The following is a 20,529-nucleotide window of genomic DNA, read 5'->3' as shown; positions in this document are numbered from 1 at the left end:
ATTTCAAACAACAAAATATGTTGTTTGTTGGAAGAACTATTTTAATAAGAGTTTCTCGGTCCCATCTATATTAACATTTTTGAAGTAGATTTTGTGTTATGCCCTTTTAGTTTTGTTTATTTAAAAAGTTATTTACAACATTAACCCCTAAAAATTTCCAAAACTAAACATTACTCCAGATTTTGTTTCCTAAATATTTTACATTTTATTTCAATTAAAAGAATAACAGCAATCGATATGGAAATAAAAGCTATCATATATTTAACCATACATTATGCTGTGTTTTGAAGATATTCTATATCTGAATCCTTCTTCGTAAACAAAGAAAAAAACAATTTGATTCTTAACGTAATAAAAACTTCGATTGAAAATTATTTAAATATTATAATTAACATATATAAACTTAATATAAAATTTAATTATTACGAATATGTAAAATTAAAATTTCTAAAATACTATATAATGTGATTACATAGTAGATGAGTTATAAAGAGAACATGTTGAAATTAATAAAATATTATTAAATTTGTGTTAACACGGGTTAAATCCTCAATTAATTATTTATCAACACTACTATTTAGAATATTTAACATAAAATCAAGTTGATTTAACTAAGATTATATAAAATAATTAAATCATTAGGAAAAATATGACTTAGTCACAGTGTATAATTATTGATTATGTATTTAGATCCCTTATTTTTTGTTATAATAATTAAAAATCAAAATAGAATCTCAAACACTAAACAAAACAAACTAAATATAACAAACAAATGGTCATGACCTGTATTACAGGTAAAAAAATAATATAAATATTTAGTCATACAATAACTCATCTATTTATAAAACATTCAATATTTAACATAAATATACAATATAAAATATAAATTATATGCATATGGTGTACCACGGGTTTAAATCTAGTCTCTCTAACAATTTGACGCAATTAAATTTAGAAGCAAAAATATAAAAAACAAATTTCGGTAAAAAGATATTCAGATTTTCACAAAACAATTACAACATACCATCTAAATTACAAATAACTAAAATATATAGGTTCGCGGTCTAAAATATTTTAGATAAGAAAAAAACACACGTGGATGCATGTTGCCACGTGGATTTCGTTGATTAATGATAAGCTTTTGGTGGACCCCATAATTTTTTTTTTACTCTTTGGTGTTATTTCCTTTTTCACTTGGGATAGTCCAGACCATACGATAACATTTCTATTTTCCAGTTGCTACGCTACTTGCTAATTTCATATAATGTGACAAAATACAATTTGCAATTTAGATGTACATGAAAATTTATAAGAAAGTATAATAATATACACAGAAAGAAAGAACAAAATTTTCTTTCTTTTCAACTTTCTTTAATAATTTTTTTGGTTAAAAACGAGAAATTGGTTTTACAGTTAGCTTTGGCTTTGATGATTTGTGAGCGCACGCATTGGTCGAGACATTTGGATACACAATACACACACACACACACACAAAAAGTAACATTATCAATCCACCATGCAAGCCTCTAACTCTTCAAGAGGCTTTCTCCCCCTTAATGGTTCCTCACCAGTAGTTGAACTGTAAGGAGAAGAAGCAGAACGAAAGATACTCAGTGAGAGAACATAACAACATGATGGCTTGTGTCTCAAGTTTCAATTGAAACAAAGAAGAAGACTTACAATCTTCTTCTTCTTCTTCTTTTTCTCGATGTACGCCACTAGCTCCTCCTGACGACCAAGTGAATCATCCAAAGCCTGCATCAAAAAAGAAAAATTTGCCTTAACAAAAACTTTAATGGAGGAAGTTTTAGTAATTACACATGTGAACGATTCAGAATATATATGTACCTTCTTGGTTGCAGCAAGCTCTTGCTCCAAGATATTGGACCGGCTAATGGCAGCGTTAAGCATCTCTTCCTTATCCGGAGGCATAACTGTTGGCTGCGCGCTTAATACTGTCACTTTCTGTTCCAGCTCAGCCATTCGTTTCATGATGGCCATGAAATCTTCCCCTGAGATTGCAGGCACAGTCATTTTCTCTGACTGCATGGCACTCTTGTTCATTGACGCATCGTCGCAGTACACAGGGCTCGAGTATAAGGTTGACTCGGTAAGTTTCCTTGGAACGTTTTTAGTCACTCTAATCATCGTGACAACACCCATCACAAGAGCCATGACCCCGGTGAAAATAGGAGACCTCCCTCCATCGTTTGTAGCGTTGCTACACGCTTCTTGAATAGCATAAACTTCTTCTGCTTAGAAAAAAAAGAAGAAACTTTGAGCTTAACATTGATGTAAAACAATCAAACTGTAAGAACAAATGGATTCACAAGAATCATCATCATACTCTTTGAGAGGGAAAATTTGTGAGCTTCTGGCACGTTCCAGGCTGGGTGAGCGGCCGGGACCTGAGTAGAAAGAAACGCATAAGGAGAATTTTTAAATTGTTGGTTATGTTGATGAGCTACACTTGTTATCTAGGATATAGAGGTTGGTCACTCTTACAATTTCGACCCCTGTTGAAGCCTTTTCCTCTTCAGAAGCCGGCTCTGTTGTAGATTCATCATTTCCCTAAAGGATTATAGAATATGAGTTTCTCTAGCATTGGTAGGAGTGATGAAGATTCAATGAAAGGAAACGTATTCACAGCATATATAGGTAAGCTCAAAGTAAGAAAGACCTCAGGGATGGTGTCCTCTGCAATGTTGTCAGCTTGGGATCTCTTTGAGCATTTGTGATCACCATTTTGAACTTTCTGTAAGAACAAATGTATAAGTTCACACTTGTTCATTAATGTTGATGTATTGTAGTAAGAATTAGGAAAAAGACTATTCACCTGCATGATCTCTGGGTTTTTCCATGGGCCTTTGTCAGAGCGCATGCAGCCTCCTTCGTCAGCACAGGTACATGAACCTCCAAGGAATTCAGGAAGTTCACTGGTACAAATTGATATTAGAACGTCAGTCATCGATCAACAGAAAGCATAAAGTAGTTTGTATGCTAATCTTCTTGTGGAGCTCTCACCTCTCATCAATTATCTCAAGCAACTTGCTTTGGTACTTGTTGCCAAGCACCTGATATTCAAACAAGCTAATTATTTAAACTTAAAATCATTCAAAAAAATAAAACAAGCACAGTCAATAGTAAGAGGTTTTTGAATACTTGCATGGATCTTTGCTGTAGTCTTTGGGTCAAGGAAGGACTTAACCGTGTTCCACAACATTCTGAATCCTGAGCCAGCATTGATGATAAACATCCTGTTCAAGGTCTGATCCAAAGACGTTAAGAAATTTAAACTGCTAGTTCATAGGTAAAAGAAGTTGGGACTAATGGAAGATGACTGAGCATAGAAATGTAAAAACACACCTCAGGATAGTTGTCACCGTCGACCTTTTGAAGACGTGTGATCAAGTCTCTAGCAGCCTTGTTGAAGTTTTTGAGTCCCTGTTATAACAATAAGGAGGCCATGGGAGATTCTAATTAGTGACCATGGCTATAAAGTGTAGGGTTTTGTTGATTTTGTGAACTTTTTTACATACCACTCCTTGGACATCAAGAATAGTTGTGCTTTGATCAATATGCTTCTTTGCTGCGATGGTGCACGCTGGTAACTTAACATTGAAGGTCCTCTCAAACTCCCTAACATGGTAGTTCACATACCTATCCATGGTTGTGACTTGCATCAACTTGGTAGAATCTACTTGACCTAGCCTCTCAATGTACACAGGTCGTCCTTCCTTGTCAACTCCGTGGTGTCCTTGAGGGTAGTATTTCAACACTTCATCAATTTCCTTGAAATCAAACTCCTAAAATACGCAAAACAAAGAGCCAAAAATGATCAGACCAATTTTAAAATTTTCAAAACGTTCCTTGAATAATAAGTAATACCTCCATGACAGTGTCAGCACCAAACTCCTTCCTCCATTTAAGCATTTCAGTCCACATCTGTTTGGTTTTCTCAAGATCAAATTTTCTGGCCTTCAAAAATCTAAGCATCATATGGTAGTCATCGTGTTTCTCCGGGAGTAGCTCATCGAGAATAAGCGATTGGCGAAAGGCGTCAACCGCTTTCAACTCCTCGGCGTCATGCACATCCTCGATGATCTCCACAGACATCACTTTGCTACTTCTTCTTTTCTTGGTCATTGAATACCTCAAATTCTTAGAAGAGCTCCTCTTCTTAAAAGAGCCCATCCTTGGTTTCAACTCGGCATCTAATTAAACAACCCCAAAACAAAACAAAAAAACATTCAAGAACAAGAAGATAACAGAAGACAAGATCAAGAACTAAAAAGGCTTTTTATCTTTATTTTCTTACTTTGGTTCAAAGACATGATTTTGCCAGATAGTTGGAATAGGCAGGTAAGGGCACGAGGGACGAGCACTCTAACGAGAGTGTCTTATTATTTAACCAATGCCCTTTGCCAAATTCCTGCCAAAAAAAGAACACATCCCTAATTACAAATCAACTTCCGATGAACATGGAGGAATGAAACAGAACAAAAGAGAGAGAAACAAAAATAGAAAAATTACCTCTGCAAAGAGGAAATGAGAAGATGGAGAAAGATAAAAAGGAGAATGAGATTGGTCCGAAAATCTCTCAAAATCGTTCCTTTGGATTCTCGGCTCCATTAACGTCGAGATAATCTCCACCTCATATTCTCTCTCTTTCCCCAACCATTGACTCTTCTTCTTTTTTTGGTCACAGTTCTGTTGGTTATATCAAGTTATAATTATACAATTTAGAAACAGAGCAAGTGAGATATGACAACGGGCTAAGAGCTAAGAAGGGTTGTCTTGTTATATTATCATGTGCACTGTATCTGGCGTACTTCGTTCATATTATACGCACACGAGTCTTATACTAACATGTCAATTTTGTTTGAGATTTGAGAGAGGGCTTTATATGCAAAACAACTTTCTTGTGCGACAAGTCATCATCAGATGAATTTTTTTCCCATAAATTGAAACTTTTAGAATTTATGCAACAACACTAAGCTACTTCATCATCAATAGAATAAGAAAGAGGGGAAAAATAAATATCAAACGAGAACATTTGGAAAAAAAATTTCATAAACGTAAAGAACAAGAAGCCATTTGTCTTCGAGAATTCTCTCCTTCGTCAACTGTAGCTTCAGATCAACCACAAGCCTAGTACTGAAAGTACCATAACCGCGGTTTAGGAATCGGCTCTATAAACATCTGCAAGCCGTTGAGTTTGCCAATTCTGTTGTTGTCTATATTCTCAAACGCATGTGTTGTTTTTTTGAAGAAAAAGAGTGCTCTCTCGATGTGTTTTGGTGTTTCAGGACTTGAGTAGCTCTGAAGCAAGTCTCTTGAGCGACTCGGATGCTATAAGAAGATCAGATTCAATATGTCCTGCTGAAACGTAGAGTTTGATTCCCACAGGTAACCGGCATTTATCAAGAAACGACCTTTTAGAACTCACAACCAACACTGAGTCTTCCTTCAGAGCCTGCATGCATCTAGTCATGTCAAGAAATGGGGCGACAGGGTCTAAGATTTGGTTTTGCAAAAAAACAATGAACTTACAAGGTCAGCCATTTTCTCAAGTAGAAGCAAATCCTCTTTAGCTGAACCGCTAGATTTCTCTAGTTTCAAGAAAACAATAGGTGATTCCGGGTTGCTTGTTAACGACATCCCCTTGATATCTGACAATCCTGCGTTGTTCCAAGCGTTTCGTTTTAAATCAGAGAAGATAAAACAAACTAATCAAACTCTAATTGTTGCTGTACAAGATTGAAATATCAAACCTTTCCATAACAGAGCAATATTTTGCTTCAGCTTAACTAACATATCAGGGTTTTGATCAATGACATCAATCGCGGTGATAGCAGCACTTGCAAGGTATGGTGGCAAAGAAGCAGAGAACACATAACCTGAACTGCTAAGTCTCTGTGCATTTGAGTGTCACATAGAGTCAGTTTCTCCTGTCAGTAGATTTCAATTTTTTTAATCAGCATGATCGAGGTTTTACCTGGTAATCGATGATGCGAGCATTCCCAGTGCAAAATCCACCTTCTGTGGCTAATGCATGGCCCATTGCAGCAGTCACAACATCTATCTTCTCAATCTGTTTCAGGAAAAACCACCGTAAATTTCAGCATCAGGTTTCGTAAATGAGAATCAGGTTTCTAAAATGTGTGTCATTCATACGTACAGGGACACCGTGATGCTCTGCAAGGCCTCTCCCAGAACGGCCAAGCACGCCAAAAGAGTTGCTTTCATCCAATATAACACGAAACCGATACTTCTCTTTTAGTTTTACGATCTCATCCAGAGGTGCAATTTTACCAGAGTTCTGCAGATTGTAACAACCACAAAGGAAAAATGGGTAAGTATCTATCACAGATCAGGAAGGGTTTTCAAAATGTGGAAGCAGGAGAAGAAAGAAAAAAGCGAGGTGATTACAATACCTGATATACACCTTCAGCTACAATATAACGCCTCAAGTTCTTTGAGCGCTTGTACTTTGTCATGATTTTCTCGAGGGTACTTCGAAGGGATTCCATGTCATTGTGCTTAAAGTACACGATTGTACTTCTAGACAGCTGAAGTCCATTTTGTATTCCCCAGTGAACACCCTCATCGCTGAGAATATAATAAAGACAAGTTCAATGCAATCCTGAGACTAATGTAATCTAGTAAGTCGAAGGAGTTTTAAGAAATTGTGTACGTACGCAACAATGATATCGCCTTTCTTACAGAAACAAGGAATTGTGCTGAACATCGTGGAGAGTCCATAAGAATAGAGGATGGAATCCGGAGTACCTAAAAATTTCGATATTCTGGCTTCGCAATCAAGGTGGACATCTAGTCAAGAGAAGTAATCAAATAGTAAGAACCCTTTTCAAGCGAGCTAATGGAGGAACCAAAGTAGCCATTATAAATTACAGTTTCATGGTTGACTTCTTACCAATTGTACCATAGAAACCACGAGGACCACAAGAACCGACACCGTATTTTTCCAATGCAGAAGTACATGATTCCTGGCAAAGACTAATAATCTTAGACAGGAACTGTTCAAACAGAAGAGACTGTATAGAAAACAAAGTGAACTTCACACATTACCAGCAACTTCTCGTGTCCAATGAGTCCAAGATAATTAGCAGAGGCAAAATTCACCACGTCTTTACCATTAACTGTTGTATGCGGTCCAGCAGCACTGTATGAACGCAATAGAATCTTTAAGCATAAACGGAATAAAAACTACAAAAAAACGAAACAGAGAGAAGTCTTGGACGACAACCTTTCAAGAACAGGAGGCTCATGCATCATCTCTTCAGTAATTGGCGGTATAAGAGAATCAGGTACCCATTCCTCACATAACTCATCTATTTCCTGAGTAATATAAACATTCAACTAAGAATTGTTTCCAAAACTATCCAAAAAGATGTAACAAGAACCAAAATCCTAAAAGTCAAAATCATAATGGGATGTGAGAAAGAAACCTGCTCGGTTAAAGGTCGCTTAGGGGGCTTGAAGCTCTTCTGAGAGAGGAGAATGACAATAACAACACCCAACAAGGCTTCTAAAAAGTAATGCCCTGAAAGTTGAAATCTTTTAGTAAAACTCAAATAGTATCCCAATGATAGACAAACCAAAAAAAAAAGTTGAACGTGAAGTTCACTTCAAAAATCAAATACCTCGGATTGGGAAACCAAACAAGACAACTCTAGCAGAAGGATCCTCGAGAATCATTGTAACCCAAAGTAAACCGGCATTAAACATTTCCACGAGATTCGAACCCATTTGCCTATTATTTTGCTATAAAACAAACCTTCCTACTTTTTTTTTCCTTCTATAAGATTTGATTTGCTCGATGGATCGAGCAAAAGGGCTGCTACCTCAACTTTTAGGCAATCCTACAGAATTACACAATTCAGAATTACTATTTATCAAAAAAAAAAAAAAAACAATTTTGACGCAATACAAACAAACCCTTATCAGCAAAGATCTGTAATCTGATCACTGAGCAACGAGAAATCGAAAATATCGGGGAATACAAAAAAAACAGATTAAGAAATATGATTAGATCCAAAAAAAAAAAAAAAAAAAAACATAAACGAGGAAGAATGTTACCTTTACCTGATCCCAATTGGAAAAGGCAGCCACAACACGAGGTATCGTTGCCAACAAGAGTGTCGAACACAAACACAAACACAACACGAGGAGGATGAGTAGTGTTATTCAAAATTGTCGATGCAAAAAAAAAAAAAAAAAAAAGATTTGACTTTCAATGTTTTCTCGAGATTTTTGATAACGCGCAGGTTATTATTATTAATTACAGAAAATCAAAAATCAATTACAGAAATTTTATTATTATTAGGAGGAAAAAAAAGACCAAAAAAAAAAAAAAAAAAAAAAAAAAAAAAGGAAAAGAGGAGGAAGACGAGCGGATCTCTCTATGTTGTTCGTAATATTATATAACACGTCAGCAAATTCTTGGGCCCAGATCTATTTTGATACGGCGTTGTTTACATCTAACGGGCTTTCTTGAAGGCCCAGTCTCTCACTGTTTTTACCGGTTTTGCATTAATCCCTCAAACGACACGCGTGCGTGCCCCTCTTAAGCATAATAAAAACCCATTTCGTACAAAAAATTAGTAACCTTTGTCTCTCTCCCAACAAAGCATATACATTACACTTTTGACTCAAGAAGCATTCATCATCACCACCACCACTAAAGTCTTAAAGGTCTTTCTTTCACTCTCTCTCTTTGTTTCCTTACCCTAAGGCTTTTTGGTAGTCTTTCTTTTACCTCTCTGCCAAAAAAAGCCTAAACGTACGTACGAGAGAGAGAAAGAAACCGAAATGGTGGAGGTGGTCGGTCACACACACACAATCACCGTCACCCATTCTTTAACTTAGCTATTTCTAACTTGAAAAAATCACACAATTTCATCCATATCCTTGAGCCACTTCCCATATATATATATATATATATATTCGCTCTATTCTTTTTATTTTACTTTCTATATTAAACTAACCTTCTTAGTGAATAACGTGTATGTCTTTCTGAAGCATCAATTCGTTTGAAAGTATATACAATATTCTCAATCAACTAGTTAGCTCGGAGTTAGGAAGGGGATCAAGAAAGGAGATCACCTAATACACAAACTCGGAAGGTGTTATAAAATTTAGATGAACATATGTAATAATGGAGTGCCAACAAACACAGTTGATGGGTCCTATATCAAATTGGATTCGAGAGAGAGAGATCTATAGCAACAACCTTGATATGGTGAAAATCTGCATAATCTAATCGAATCAATCAAAAATCTTTTACATCTAACAAGAAGACAAAACGAAGACAATAGACGAGACATAAGGCATATGTAATGGCACAACTGATCTTAAAATAATTATAATAATATTATAATGAGGTAATAATATTATAATAAGGTAAGAGAAAGAAAGAGAAAAAAATATATATATAAGTCAAAATCAATGTTCAAGATCAGATCTTGCTCAAAACCGTTCCTCTGCTGGTTCCTCTACTGTTTGAGTTTTTTTTTTTTTTTTTTTATATCCAAGATCAGTGTTAAAAATGGTGTTGGAGATGGCCTAAACAAAGAGAGAGAGAAAATAATAAATATCATGTTTAAAGAAGAAGACGGAGTAATATATCCGAACGTTTTTATATAGTTTCCCTTAGAAAGTCTGACCACGAAAACAGATGAATAACTTGCATGGTTCTTCTCTTGTGGGTCTAGTGACACGCTTGCGTACCCCTCTAAACAGTCATAAAACCTTATCGTTCCAAGACTCTCACTCTCTCTCTCTCTCTTCTTCCGAGAAAACCTTATCGTACCAAATTTATAGTATTTTTACGAACTAATATTATTGTGACAAACGCTATAACCTCTAGTAGTATTCGGATTAAATAGATATACCGTTTTAGAACTCTTTGTATAGTTTTAAATTGGTTATCTTTTTCTTTTGCTCAAAAAAAGAAAGACAAGTAAAAAAGGCCAAAAGCCTTAAATATAAAAAGGAAGAGAGAGACTGTAATAATCTGAATACTAAAGCCTGAAGGTGGAAGAAAGTGAGAGAGTGAAATAGCACTCAAGCCTAAAAATGATGGTGGTTACACACACACACACACAGACCAATCATTATCACCCATTCTTGTTTAGCTTTTCTTACCATCAAAAGTCAATCAATCTTCTTCCTCCTTATTAATCATATCCTATCCCAAAGTTAATTTCCACTATTTTACTATAATGTTATGTAAACATTTACACACTGTTACACGTTACACTATATGTATATTTATACGGTACCTATTCTGTTTAAAACATATTTCAGCAAATTAGATCAGAAACCATGTGATGATGTTAATAACATTAATACCTAATAGATTCTACCGAGAGTCAAGACATCTTTCTAAGGAAATATTTGAGTTTATGTTAGCAACAGAGTCCAGCACTGATAGCAACATAGTCCAGCACTGATAGCAAGAACAGAGTAATGAAAGTACAAACGTTACATGAAGCCATCATAATGTAGTCTGACTCATTTGTATATATATATATTTTGTTCTTTGTTAATATTATCCTTTTCTACTCTTTTTTTTCATTCCTATTTTTGGGTCACTTAATTGGACTATACATCTACCATTTCTCCTTTTAAACTAAACGCACCCACCCAAAGAAAAACTTGTCATGTATATTTCTATTTGTTGAATCATTAACAATGAAAAACGAATCCCAAATCGTTATTTCAAGTAAGAAAATAGTAAGAAAATAGAGTTTATTAAAAACGCCAAAACAGCAAAATAATAATAATAATGGAAGATGGATGTGACAGGCCAACGATTTGTCCTTTTAATAAAGAACAAACCCTAACCAAAGACCTTAGTGGTGAGGAGAGAGATCTCAAACTTTTTGTTTCGTCATTGTGATGGATACGAAGGATCTGGAGAGAAAGTTTCACATGATAGGAGGAGATGGAGAAAAGAGTTATGCTAGAAACTCTTCCTTGCAGGTTCATTGAGATTTTACATAATTTCACTTATTGATTAGTTGTGTAATGTTTTGATTCTCTAATTACCCATTTTCTTCTTGTTTTAAATCTTGCAGAAGAAAGCATCTGATATGGCAAACCACATAACGCTAGAGACACTGCAACAACTCTACAAAGAGACAAGACCCAAGAGTTTAGGAATAGCTGATCTGGGATGTTCTTCAGGACCAAACACTCTCTCCACCATTAAAGAAATAATCAAAGCTGTCGAAGTTGCTCACAACAACGAGATCTCAAACCAGCCCTTGCCGGAATTGAGCTTCTTCCTTAACGATCTCCCAGGAAATGACTTCAACTCCATATTCAAGTCTTTGCCTGACTTTCATACAGAGCTCAAGAAAGATGTCAACAATGGAGATTTCCCATCAGTTTTCATTGCAGCCTACCCTGGATCATTCTATGGAAGGCTCTTCCCTGAAAAGACCATACACTTTATCTATTCCTCTTACAGCTTACACTGGCTCTCCAAGGTGAATCTATAAATAGAGTCACAGAGAGGGGAGAGAGAGGGAGATCCCTTTAATTAGGTGTATATGTTTGTTTTATACATACTGAGTTGCTTCTTTTGTGTTTGTAGGTTCCTCCAGCTTTGTATGACAAGCAAGGAAAGTCCATAAACAAAGGTTGTGTTAGTATCTGCTCATCGAGCCCTGAAGCTGTTTCCAAAGCTTACTACAGTCAATTCAAGGAAGATTTCTCCAGTTTCCTCCAGTGTAGATCAAAAGAGTTGGTTGCTGCAGGCAGAATGGTGCTCATAACACTCGGAAGAGAAGGTCCCGCTCATGTAGATAGAGGAAACTCTTTCTTCTGGGAACTTCTCTCAAGATCCATAATGGATCTTGTTGCACAGGTACAGAAATACATCTGTTTATATGAACTGATGTATATAAACAGGTACAGATTGATCTTGATTAGAAAGTTCATCTTGTTGTTGTTTCCATTTATAAAATCTTTAGGGAGAAACTGAGGAAGAGGAGCTTGATTCTTACGATATGCATTTTTACGCCCCGAGTGCTGCTGAGGTAGAAGGTGAAGTAAACAAAGAAGGTTCTTTTGAATTAGAGAGCTTAGAGATGTTAGAAGTGGACGATGAGAAAGAGAACGTGGATGATACCAGTTATGGTAATGCGGTTGCCAAGACGGTAAGAGCAGTTCAAGAATCAATGCTTGTTCAACACTTTGGGGAAAAAATTCTGGACAAGCTGTTTGATACATATGCTAGAATGGTTGACGAGGAGTTGGCTAAGGAAGACATAAGACCCATCACATTTGTTGTTGTCCTAAGAAGGAAGCTCTGAAACATGTATGCAGGGGATATGAAAAGGAAGCGCAAAGCCACATCAATCATTGATCATTACCACCTGATATGTAGCATGCATCTCCATCTCCATCTTTATAGCTCTTTCTAAAACACATATCACTTGCAAGTTGCAATGTCAGTAGTTTTTATACCAAGTCTACTAGCTACTTTCAAATCCAGATACAAATAACTTGAGTAAAGAACACCTTGGATCTAATTATGTAGAGAAAACTTCGATATGGGTCAAAAACATTTACCTTACTTTAGATTCGAAAAACCTAATTCTCTAACCGGAGAAGACGAAAACTTTTCTTGGAAACTAAAGATGAAGTCACAACAGAGGTATTTCTTAAGTTCGACGAAGGACGAAGAACGAAGAAATCGAGCTAATCTCCCCCGAATCTGAAGTTCTTTTTCTTTTTAGGGTTTTTTGCAATCTTTCGGAGAAATCGAAGAGTGGGGAAGCCTCCCTTAAGCTCCACGTAACCAACGGAGATTAGGCTTGATTGGCTATTGAGATTTTCTTCCAAACGACAGCGTTTTGCTGAACCGTTTGACTTTTATATCTTTGACCAATACTGTTTGACTTTTGACTTTTATATCTTTGACTCGTCTTTAAGACATTGCTTTGATACTCGGTCTCATTTTCAAATAAAAAAATATGCTTAAAAGTATACAATTTTGTTTCCAATATTTATAAACAAAATATTGGATCATTGAAAATATACAGATATCGTCCCATATTCAAAAGATTTTAATATTTTTAAACAAATAAAAGAAATTAAGTTTTCACAAATCTCTCTTTCTTGATACTTTTTTGACAAACGAATCGATCTACTTGTAGTAAATAACAGGTGCATTAGCTCTCGCATCCCACATACCACCTTCTTTCAAATACTCAAGATACCTTGAGAACTCGGGCTTCGTCGTCGTCGACTTCTTCTTCTTCTTTCCGTAGAAAAGACTAAAGATTGGGTGGCTAAATTTGCTTGTTGGTTTGACTTTCTTGGATTTCTGACGAGGAAGCTCCTCAAGAATGGTCGGAACACCACCTGTACCAAGCTTAATAGATGGGGCGTAGTAAGGAACACTCGTCGATCTTCGTAGCTTTGCTCCGAGTAAACTAAAACTTGAATCATCACTCACTCTTTCATATCCTCCACGACGGCTTCTTGTCCTCGTGCTCAAGCTTCTTAGCATTTGCATCTTTTCTTTATGTTGATCAAGTGTAGATTGAGATTTCAAGAAAATGATGTGAAGAGATGGTTGTTGTTTGTTGTAGTGAGAGAAGAGTTTCGTTTTATGTGTTATTATATATAGAGATGTGATGAGATTTTATGGTTGTACCTTGTGTTAATTGAAAGTGGGAATATAATATGGTCAAACTTTGGCTGGTTGCTTAATTTGAAAAGTCCGACAATTTTACTGTTATTTTAGTTCAGGAAATATTTTTAAAATGAAGTGAAGACAACCAGCGAGGATGGTGTCGACGAGCTTCTAGGACTTTTCAAGTCTCATCTAACGCAATCCTTGACCGTTTGCTCATCATGGAGCTTCCGCGAGACTCTCGGGTTATATATTAAATCTACTTAAGAGGATTAAATAAATCAGTAACATGTTTATATTGTTCAAAGTGGGTCAAATATATGATACTCAATGTTGTTCTGTTTAGAATATTATATTACTAGACAATAGTTGTTTCAAAGTGGATCAAATAAATGATACTCAATGTTCTGTTTCCAGTTTATAAAATAATAGAACTAGACAATAAGTGTTCGAAGTGGATCAAATTAATGATACTCAGTGTGCTGTCTAGAAAACATAATTAACATTTGTATGTGAATAGCATGATTTTATATATTAAAAAAATAGCAACTTTGCGTCTCTGTGTGTGTGTGTGAATAGCACTGGTTGTAATTATTTTCTTGTCGAAAATGTGGTATTTGTCATCTAACCAATTTAACATTTTATTTAGGTTTTAGGATCTGTTAGGCTGAGATCAGCCAAGAAATAATAATACTTTTTTTGTAGAATGCTAACTAACTGAAACAGCTCTCTGCAATCATTACTTTTTCTTGTACCTAAATTTAACATGTACAAAATAGACAGTCACTCCCGACTAAAGATAAGTATTCTAACTGGTCGTCAAGTATATGATAAGAGATCGAATGTAACAATTTGCAGAAGAAAAAAAACTATATAATTGTTTAGAAATATCTATATTAAAATCTACAGATAATTGTAGAAATGATTACAATGATCATCTAGGCAAACTGGCAATCATAGAAAGAAAAAAAATATACCAAAGGGATATTTACTCTTCAACTACTCTAGAAGCACGACTTTACAATAAAAAAAATTGTTGAAAAAAATCAAATCTCTAAGAAATGTTAAGAAAGCTGAGAAACCATTTGTCATATAGTACTACCAAAGGTCAAATGTCAATATAGCACAAGGCTCTACCTTTCTTCTGAGTTGAATCTGTTCCAAGCTTCCTGGAATTTTATTAGTAAGTTAACACAAATTCAAAGTTTCAGAATGACCAATTCAGAGTGTGTGTGTGTGAAATGGTGTTACAGAACATGAATTACCTTAAGAAGATCGAAGACTTTTTCACAGATATATTTCTGATGAACGTTTGCACCACGTTGCTGTAATTTGTCTGGATGAACACAAAGTGTTGCTTTCCTGTAAGCTCGCTTCACGGCTGCTGAAGTTATGACTTCTGTTAATGGTAAAGGTTGCCAACCACTCTCGGGACCAAGGATCTGGTTCATATCAAACAAACCAAAACAAAAAAACTCAGATTTTGAGAATTCACTCTGTTTGTTCTTTTTTTTTTTTAGCTTTGATCTTCATTTCAGGAAACGTACGTATTGTAATGTTGACAGTAATGCTCTTATGTTTCCTTCTTTTCCACTTGACCATCTCTTTACTTCCGCATCCAAGGTTTCAGCGACTCTCTGTAAGAAACAGAAACAAACTGTGATTACTACAAACATTTGAAGGCTTTTTTTTTTAGTTGAAGAGGAGTTTCGGTTTGGTGGCTGTACAATTCTTTCTGCTTGTTCTCTCTGAGCCACAAGATCACGCATGTTCTTCTCTGCTAACGCTTTAGCCTGTTACGAGTACATTAATTAACATCAATGGTGTGCATTTTTTACTACAAGTATTGGGAAATAGAAGCATTAATTACCACACGATCAGCTGTTCTCCGATGCCTTTCTAATCTCGATGTATACCTCTGAGGCGATTCACCATCAGTACCTTAAGAGACAAAAAAGACAAGAAAAATTGTTAAGCTAATGGGGGGGGATGAGAAAATAAAAGAACTAGAGAGCTTTTAGAGTATTTGTACCAGGAGAATTTTGATATCTTGAAGCACCAAAAGAGACTGAATTTTGAATTTGCTTATCCGAAACTGATCTCTCCATCCGTTCACCAAAGAAACCTGAACTCTGAAATTGCTTATCAGAAACGGATCTTTCCATTCGCTCCCTCGCCTCAAAAGCAGCCTTTTCAGCTGCACGTTCACGAGCTTCAGCGGTTGCTCTCTCCACTGCCGCACGTTCTGCTCTAAGTCTTGACTCTATTGATAACTTATCAGGCAAAGACTTCTCTCTAGCCTCAGCGCATGCTTTCTCCAATCTTTCACGTGCATCAGCCAAGGCTCTCTGGTCAAAGGCCATTCGATCTTTCTCCCTCTCTCTTTCCCTCTCCTTTTCTTCTTCTATCTTTCTTAAGCGCTCCATCTCAAAGTCTCTTTCTCGCTTCAGCCTCTCTACTTCTTTCTCACGTTGCACAGATACTCGAAAAGGCAACGGTCTTTCTAGTTTTGCATCTTGATTTAAACCTACTTGGGTCTCATAGATACTTCCTCTTTCCTGCTGATGGGTGAATTTGTTTTCATGGTTTCTGAAACCAGAGGATATTTTGGGAGCGCACTTACTTTCCTCTGGATTCCTTTGATCACTACCAGCACCTGCTGCTTTTCTGACATTTTCGTCTTCACCTATAACGTCTTCCGATCTTTCTTCAACTTCAGTTTTCAACCCGTTGTCTCGTTTGAGAACTGATGCATCTTTAGAGGTATCAGAGTTTTTACTCTTCTGTTTATGCTTTCCTCCTCTAATATTCTCAGAGTAGGGTCTCTCACCTGATTCTCCATTTTGTTGTTTATATCCTCCATTTTCACTCAACTGTGGTGCCTCTTCATGCCTCTCAAACAACCTGGATCCAGCATCTAGCTCACTGGTTCCTTCCTTTTGGCTGGCATCTTTGAGGTTCTTCTCAAAAACCTTCCAAGGACAGGAGTCTTCGGACATAGATTCTCTTTGGCTTGGTCCTTCTTCTTCTTCCTTTTGGTTGGTCACTGATTCTTCGTTGTCTATACTCTCATCCTCTTCTAGACTGTCACTAAGACTTTCATTAGATGATTGCTCTCCATGATCCTCTGTAGTGGTTTCACAGGTTTTCTCTATTTCACAAGCATCTCTTTCTTTCTCGTCACTTTCTTCTCCTGAATCTATTTCATTTTCCTGATGCTCTTGATTTTCTCTATGTGTTCTTTCTCTTTCTTCATTATCCTTGGCTACTGGCAGCTTTATCCTCATCTCTTCCTGTTCAAGATCCTCATTCAGTCTTCTCTCAATCTCTGCTCTCTCAAAAGCTTCTATCAGCCTTTTTTCTTTTTCTTCTAGCTCCATAGCTTCTTTCAGCCTCTTCTCATTCTCTTCTTTTTCACGTGCCTCTTTCAGCCTCCTTTCTTTCTCCTTTTGCTCAAGGGCTTCTTTCAACCTCCTCTCAGTCTCTGCCTGCTCGAGAGCCTCTTTAGCTCTCCTCTCATTTTCTTCTCTTTCTTGAAACTCTTTAATCTCCCTTTCCTTCTCTTCTTGTTCAAGAGTTTCTTTCAGCCTTCGCTCTGCCTTCTCAAGAGCCTCTTTTATTCTTCGCTCGTTTTCTTCCTTTTCACGTGCTTCTTTTATCCTTCGTTCCTTCTCTTGTTCAAATGCAACTTTCATTTTCTTTTCACTCTCTGCCTTCTCATTGGCCTCTCTCATTCTACGGTTCTTTTCTTCCCTTTCAAAAGCTTCTTTTAGCCGCAATTCTAACTCTTGCTGTTCTTTCATTCTCCTTTCTTGTTCTGCCTTTTCACGAGCCTCTGCCACTCTCCGTTCATTCTCTTCTTTTTCACGAGCCACCTTAATCTTTTTTTCCTTCTCTTCTTGCTCCAATGCTGCCTTAAGTCTTTTCTCATTTTCTGCCTTCTCAAAAGCTTCTCTTTCTCTTCTCTCATTTTCTTCCCTTACACGGGCCTCTTTGATTCTAGTTTCCCCCTCCACCCGCTTCAAGGCCTCATTCAGTTTTGTCTCACTTTCGCCATGCATTCCCAATTTTTTTCCATTTCCATTGGATTCCAAGGAGACCTCTAGCATGCTTTCATTACCAAGAGCCTCCCTGAGCTTTCTCGCATTTTGTTCCCATTCAAACACACATTCCTGGTTCTTCTCAGCTGCTTTCTGATGCGGTTTTCTATCCAGTTGTTGATTTTGTATGCCTTTTGTTTTCTCTACACAGTGCAATTCCTTCTTTTGTTTTGCAGGCTTTTCAGTGAAGAGCTTGTTCTCTTCTGGTCTAAGCAGATTTCTGTGTTTCACTACCCCACCAAGATCAGGCAAATTGTTTCCCATCTCAAATTGCAGCTCCACATGTCCCGATTTCCCATTCTTTGGCTCTTCAGGAACCTTTTCTGCAAGCTTGTTCTCATGTCCCTTATGCCTAGATGCTACTTTTCTCGTTCCAGGGTGTTTTGGCAATTTCCCCGCTTCATAATCCTCCCTATCTCCTTTTGCTCTCCTCCGCTGTTTATCCCAGTCAACATTGGCTGCCCATGTCAGCTCCTGATAAAAAAACTCTGCATTAACGGGAATACAAACATCTTTCCCACCACTGTTCTCATCAGCATTTCTTGGTAGCTCAGTTCTCACCAATTCAACAAACTGATTAGCTTCTTTCCATTCATCAGAGTCTGCAGACCCTTGAGAAGAGAGTGACTTACTTCCATGTTTATCCCTCAAACCAGCTGTATGGCTCGGTTTCGATTCCTCAGTCAATCTATTCTTCGTGGTGGTCCTTGCCCCATCCCTCTTCCTTTCAAACAGCTCTTTAGAATTTTTCAGCTTTGCCTCAGCTTTAACCATAGCTTCTCTCACAGCAGCGGAACTTGCATCAACCTCAACATCAAAAAACGGTGGAGAACTACTACTATCAGCAGATCTTTCTGATCCGGTGGTTCTAGAATTAGATGCCGAACTTCTAAAACCGCTCTTTAATACAGGAGGTGGCCTCGAAGGAGGTGGGATCCCAGTAGGGTGAGTCTTCAAACCAATCTCAGAAACAGTAACAAAAGGTTCACAAGTGTAATACTTGTCTTGAAAGGCAAATCTACTTGTAGTACCTCTGCTGCCAAGAGAAGAGGGCCCAGTCTCCTTTGTTGTTCCACCAGCACAAATCATTTCGTCAACTGCAGCAGTGTAGTCAGCTACACGTATGACACCACCAACACTTGACATATTTGTAGTATCCCCGCCGCTGCTGCTTAACTGATGACTAGCTTTGTTATAAGAAATGTTGAACTCAGTGCTTCCATCAATGGAATCATAAGAATCTCTACCATTAGAGAAACAAGGACTTTTGCCAGAATGCTCTGTACCTCCTGAGCATGACTCTACTTCTTCAGGAGTCCTACAACAACAAAAAAAAGATTCTTTTTTAAAAAAAGAAAGCTCTTTTCCACAAAATTGAATCAAAGGGTTTAAGAAAAAAGTAAGGATTTTGAATTAAGTACCAAGCATCGTCGGGGGAATCACAAAGACCAACCACCGTAGTAGACCTCTGCTGGTAAAAAAGGTCTTCATAGGAAGGAGCTAAATCGAGATCGTTAAAACCACCGAAGACTTCACGGTAATCAAAACCTTGAGTACGAACATCGAAGTAGACATCTCTACCATCAACAAGGGGAAGATCGAGTACGGGAATGGAAGAAACGGCGGCGCGTGAGGAGCCGGAGAAAATCTCGCAGTAGTCTTCAAGACGAGGAGATAGAGTGGGAGCACCGAACCTAGGCGGACCACCGGAAACGTCGTCGTATGTAGAGGTGGTGTTGCCGGAGGAGTTGGTGTAGGGAAAACCTCCGCCGGGGGTCAGGCCATTGTCAGGTTTCTTCTTAGGGAGTGAAGAAGAAGAAGAAGACTTGTTTGGATTACGAGAATGAGTGAGATTTTCCATGAGAATCAAGCCAACAAAAAAAAAAAAACGATTCTTGGGTTTTTGCAACTCTTTCTTCTTCAACCTCTCTCTCTCTCTCTTTCTCTTTCTCTTTCTCTTTCTCAGGCTCTCTCTCTCTCTCTCTCTCTCTCTCTCTCTCTCTCTCTCTCTCTCTCTCTCCGTCTGAAACAGCAGTAGAAGTCAAGAGGACGGAACAAAAAAAAAAAAAAAAAAAGAGAAAAAAAATGTCCCAAAAGGAAACTCCAAAATGACGAAAAAGGACCTCTTCATTCTTCTTCACCTTTAATTTGAAAAAAAATCTATTCGAATCGTTTTTTTTTTATAACTTTTATAATAAATAAAAAAAGGTATAGTAGTACTATAATATATTTTCATCTCTACATCGTACCAAAATAAATATATAAAAAAAAGGAATTAACACAGAAATAGGAACAGTTTAAAATTTTAAAAATTAAACTTAGCAAGATTCTAATAAAAAATCAATAGTATCTATAATAAAGAAATAAATTAAGAAAGGTTACGATTATTCTCATTAATTAGAGAGACTTGTTGGCCTCCATGACTCGACTCCACGGAATAAATTAATCCAAGAAACAGTCGTGCTGCTGCAATCGTAACGGCCGGCACGGCGGCAGCTAATTTAATACAACTACTAATTTCATTTGCTCTTCGTATTTGTTTAAACTTTAAACACTAATTATTGAATTAAATTAGTTTTATATTATAATTAAAATGATGAAACCGATAATACAGCGACAGGTGTAGCCGGTAAGCCGGTGAAGACGCGCGAAACGAAAAGGAAAGGGTAAAGGTGGAAATAGATAAAACTCGTTGTTGTCACTTCTTCTTCTTCCCTCGTGTGGGTCCCGACCCTTGCACTATCTAATCTTCAT

The 20,529-nt window shown here is 37.0% G+C and overlaps 5 protein-coding genes and 1 long non-coding RNA gene across 11 annotated transcripts; 1 reads left to right on the top strand and 5 right to left on the bottom strand.

Moving 5' to 3' along the window:
* Nucleotides 1-1,228: 1,228 nt before the first annotated feature.
* On the bottom strand, nucleotides 1,229-4,539 carry LOC104719958 (phosphatidylinositol/phosphatidylcholine transfer protein SFH12). Its single transcript, XM_087469592.1, has 13 exons — nucleotides 4,319-4,539; nucleotides 3,889-4,214; nucleotides 3,540-3,806; nucleotides 3,367-3,444; nucleotides 3,167-3,268; nucleotides 3,025-3,074; nucleotides 2,837-2,936; nucleotides 2,681-2,755; nucleotides 2,506-2,571; nucleotides 2,348-2,408; nucleotides 1,849-2,252; nucleotides 1,681-1,755; nucleotides 1,229-1,579 (listed from the first exon to the last, which is right to left on the bottom strand). Exons 1-13 carry the CDS (start codon nucleotides 4,332-4,334, stop codon nucleotides 1,565-1,567), a joined length of 1,635 nt encoding a protein of 544 aa, XP_087325718.1. The 5' UTR covers nucleotides 4,335-4,539; the 3' UTR covers nucleotides 1,229-1,564.
* Nucleotides 4,540-4,918: 379 nt separating this feature from the next.
* On the bottom strand, nucleotides 4,919-8,454 carry LOC104716488 (long chain base biosynthesis protein 1). Of its 3 annotated transcripts, XM_087469595.1 has the most exons (14): nucleotides 8,110-8,415; nucleotides 7,963-7,992; nucleotides 7,668-7,886; nucleotides 7,473-7,567; nucleotides 7,271-7,362; nucleotides 7,093-7,186; nucleotides 6,938-7,010; nucleotides 6,702-6,834; nucleotides 6,438-6,612; nucleotides 6,182-6,322; nucleotides 5,999-6,094; nucleotides 5,775-5,916; nucleotides 5,554-5,681; nucleotides 4,919-5,476 (listed from the first exon to the last, which is right to left on the bottom strand). In XM_087469595.1, the coding sequence occupies exons 3-14, from the start codon at nucleotides 7,771-7,773 to the stop codon at nucleotides 5,306-5,308; spliced, it is 1,446 nt and encodes a 481-aa protein (XP_087325721.1). In that variant the 5' UTR covers nucleotides 7,774-7,886; nucleotides 7,963-7,992; nucleotides 8,110-8,415; the 3' UTR covers nucleotides 4,919-5,305. The 3 variants fall into 3 exon arrangements, with proteins under 3 accessions (XP_087325721.1, XP_087325719.1, XP_087325720.1); XM_087469593.1 differs by lacking the exon at nucleotides 7,963-7,992 and having other exon boundaries at nucleotides 8,104-8,454; XM_087469594.1 differs by lacking the exon at nucleotides 7,963-7,992 and having other exon boundaries at nucleotides 8,110-8,418.
* Nucleotides 8,455-10,869: 2,415 nt separating this feature from the next.
* LOC104716486 (carlactonoate CLA methyltransferase) lies at nucleotides 10,870-12,504 on the top strand. The gene is made up of 4 exons (XM_010433870.3): nucleotides 10,870-11,010; nucleotides 11,106-11,519; nucleotides 11,627-11,899; nucleotides 12,006-12,504. Exons 1-4 carry the CDS (start codon nucleotides 10,927-10,929, stop codon nucleotides 12,345-12,347), a joined length of 1,113 nt encoding a protein of 370 aa, XP_010432172.2. The 5' UTR covers nucleotides 10,870-10,926; the 3' UTR covers nucleotides 12,348-12,504.
* Nucleotides 10,970-12,820, bottom strand: LOC147935727 (uncharacterized). Of its 4 annotated transcripts, none has more exons than XR_015568997.1 (3): nucleotides 12,607-12,820; nucleotides 12,164-12,454; nucleotides 10,970-12,066 (listed from the first exon to the last, which is right to left on the bottom strand). It is a non-coding gene; the product is annotated as an uncharacterized LOC147935727 (long non-coding RNA). The 4 variants fall into 4 exon arrangements; XR_015568998.1 differs by having other exon boundaries at nucleotides 10,970-12,063; XR_015568996.1 differs by having other exon boundaries at nucleotides 11,045-12,063; nucleotides 12,164-12,469.
* Nucleotides 12,821-12,993: 173 nt separating this feature from the next.
* Nucleotides 12,994-13,746, bottom strand: LOC104716485 (uncharacterized). The gene has a single exon (XM_010433869.3). The coding sequence runs from the start codon at nucleotides 13,553-13,555 to the stop codon at nucleotides 13,184-13,186; it is 372 nt and encodes a 123-aa protein (XP_010432171.1). The 5' UTR covers nucleotides 13,556-13,746; the 3' UTR covers nucleotides 12,994-13,183.
* A 780-nt stretch (nucleotides 13,747-14,526) lies between these two features.
* On the bottom strand, nucleotides 14,527-20,324 carry LOC104716484 (uncharacterized). The gene is made up of 7 exons (XM_010433868.2): nucleotides 19,197-20,324; nucleotides 15,708-19,093; nucleotides 15,546-15,616; nucleotides 15,403-15,468; nucleotides 15,223-15,312; nucleotides 14,941-15,117; nucleotides 14,527-14,844 (listed from the first exon to the last, which is right to left on the bottom strand). Exons 1-7 carry the CDS (start codon nucleotides 19,634-19,636, stop codon nucleotides 14,809-14,811), a joined length of 4,266 nt encoding a protein of 1,421 aa, XP_010432170.1. The 5' UTR covers nucleotides 19,637-20,324; the 3' UTR covers nucleotides 14,527-14,808.
* Between the last annotated feature and the right edge of the window lie 205 nt (nucleotides 20,325-20,529).

This window comes from Camelina sativa, chromosome 10 (assembly GCF_030686135.1).
Source record: "Camelina sativa cultivar CO46 ecotype springtype chromosome 10, ASM3068613v1".
Classification (NCBI taxonomy): domain Eukaryota; kingdom Viridiplantae; phylum Streptophyta; class Magnoliopsida; order Brassicales; family Brassicaceae; genus Camelina; species Camelina sativa.
Note: the sequence above shows the minus strand (reverse complement) of the source record. Positions and strands in the feature narration are given on the sequence as shown.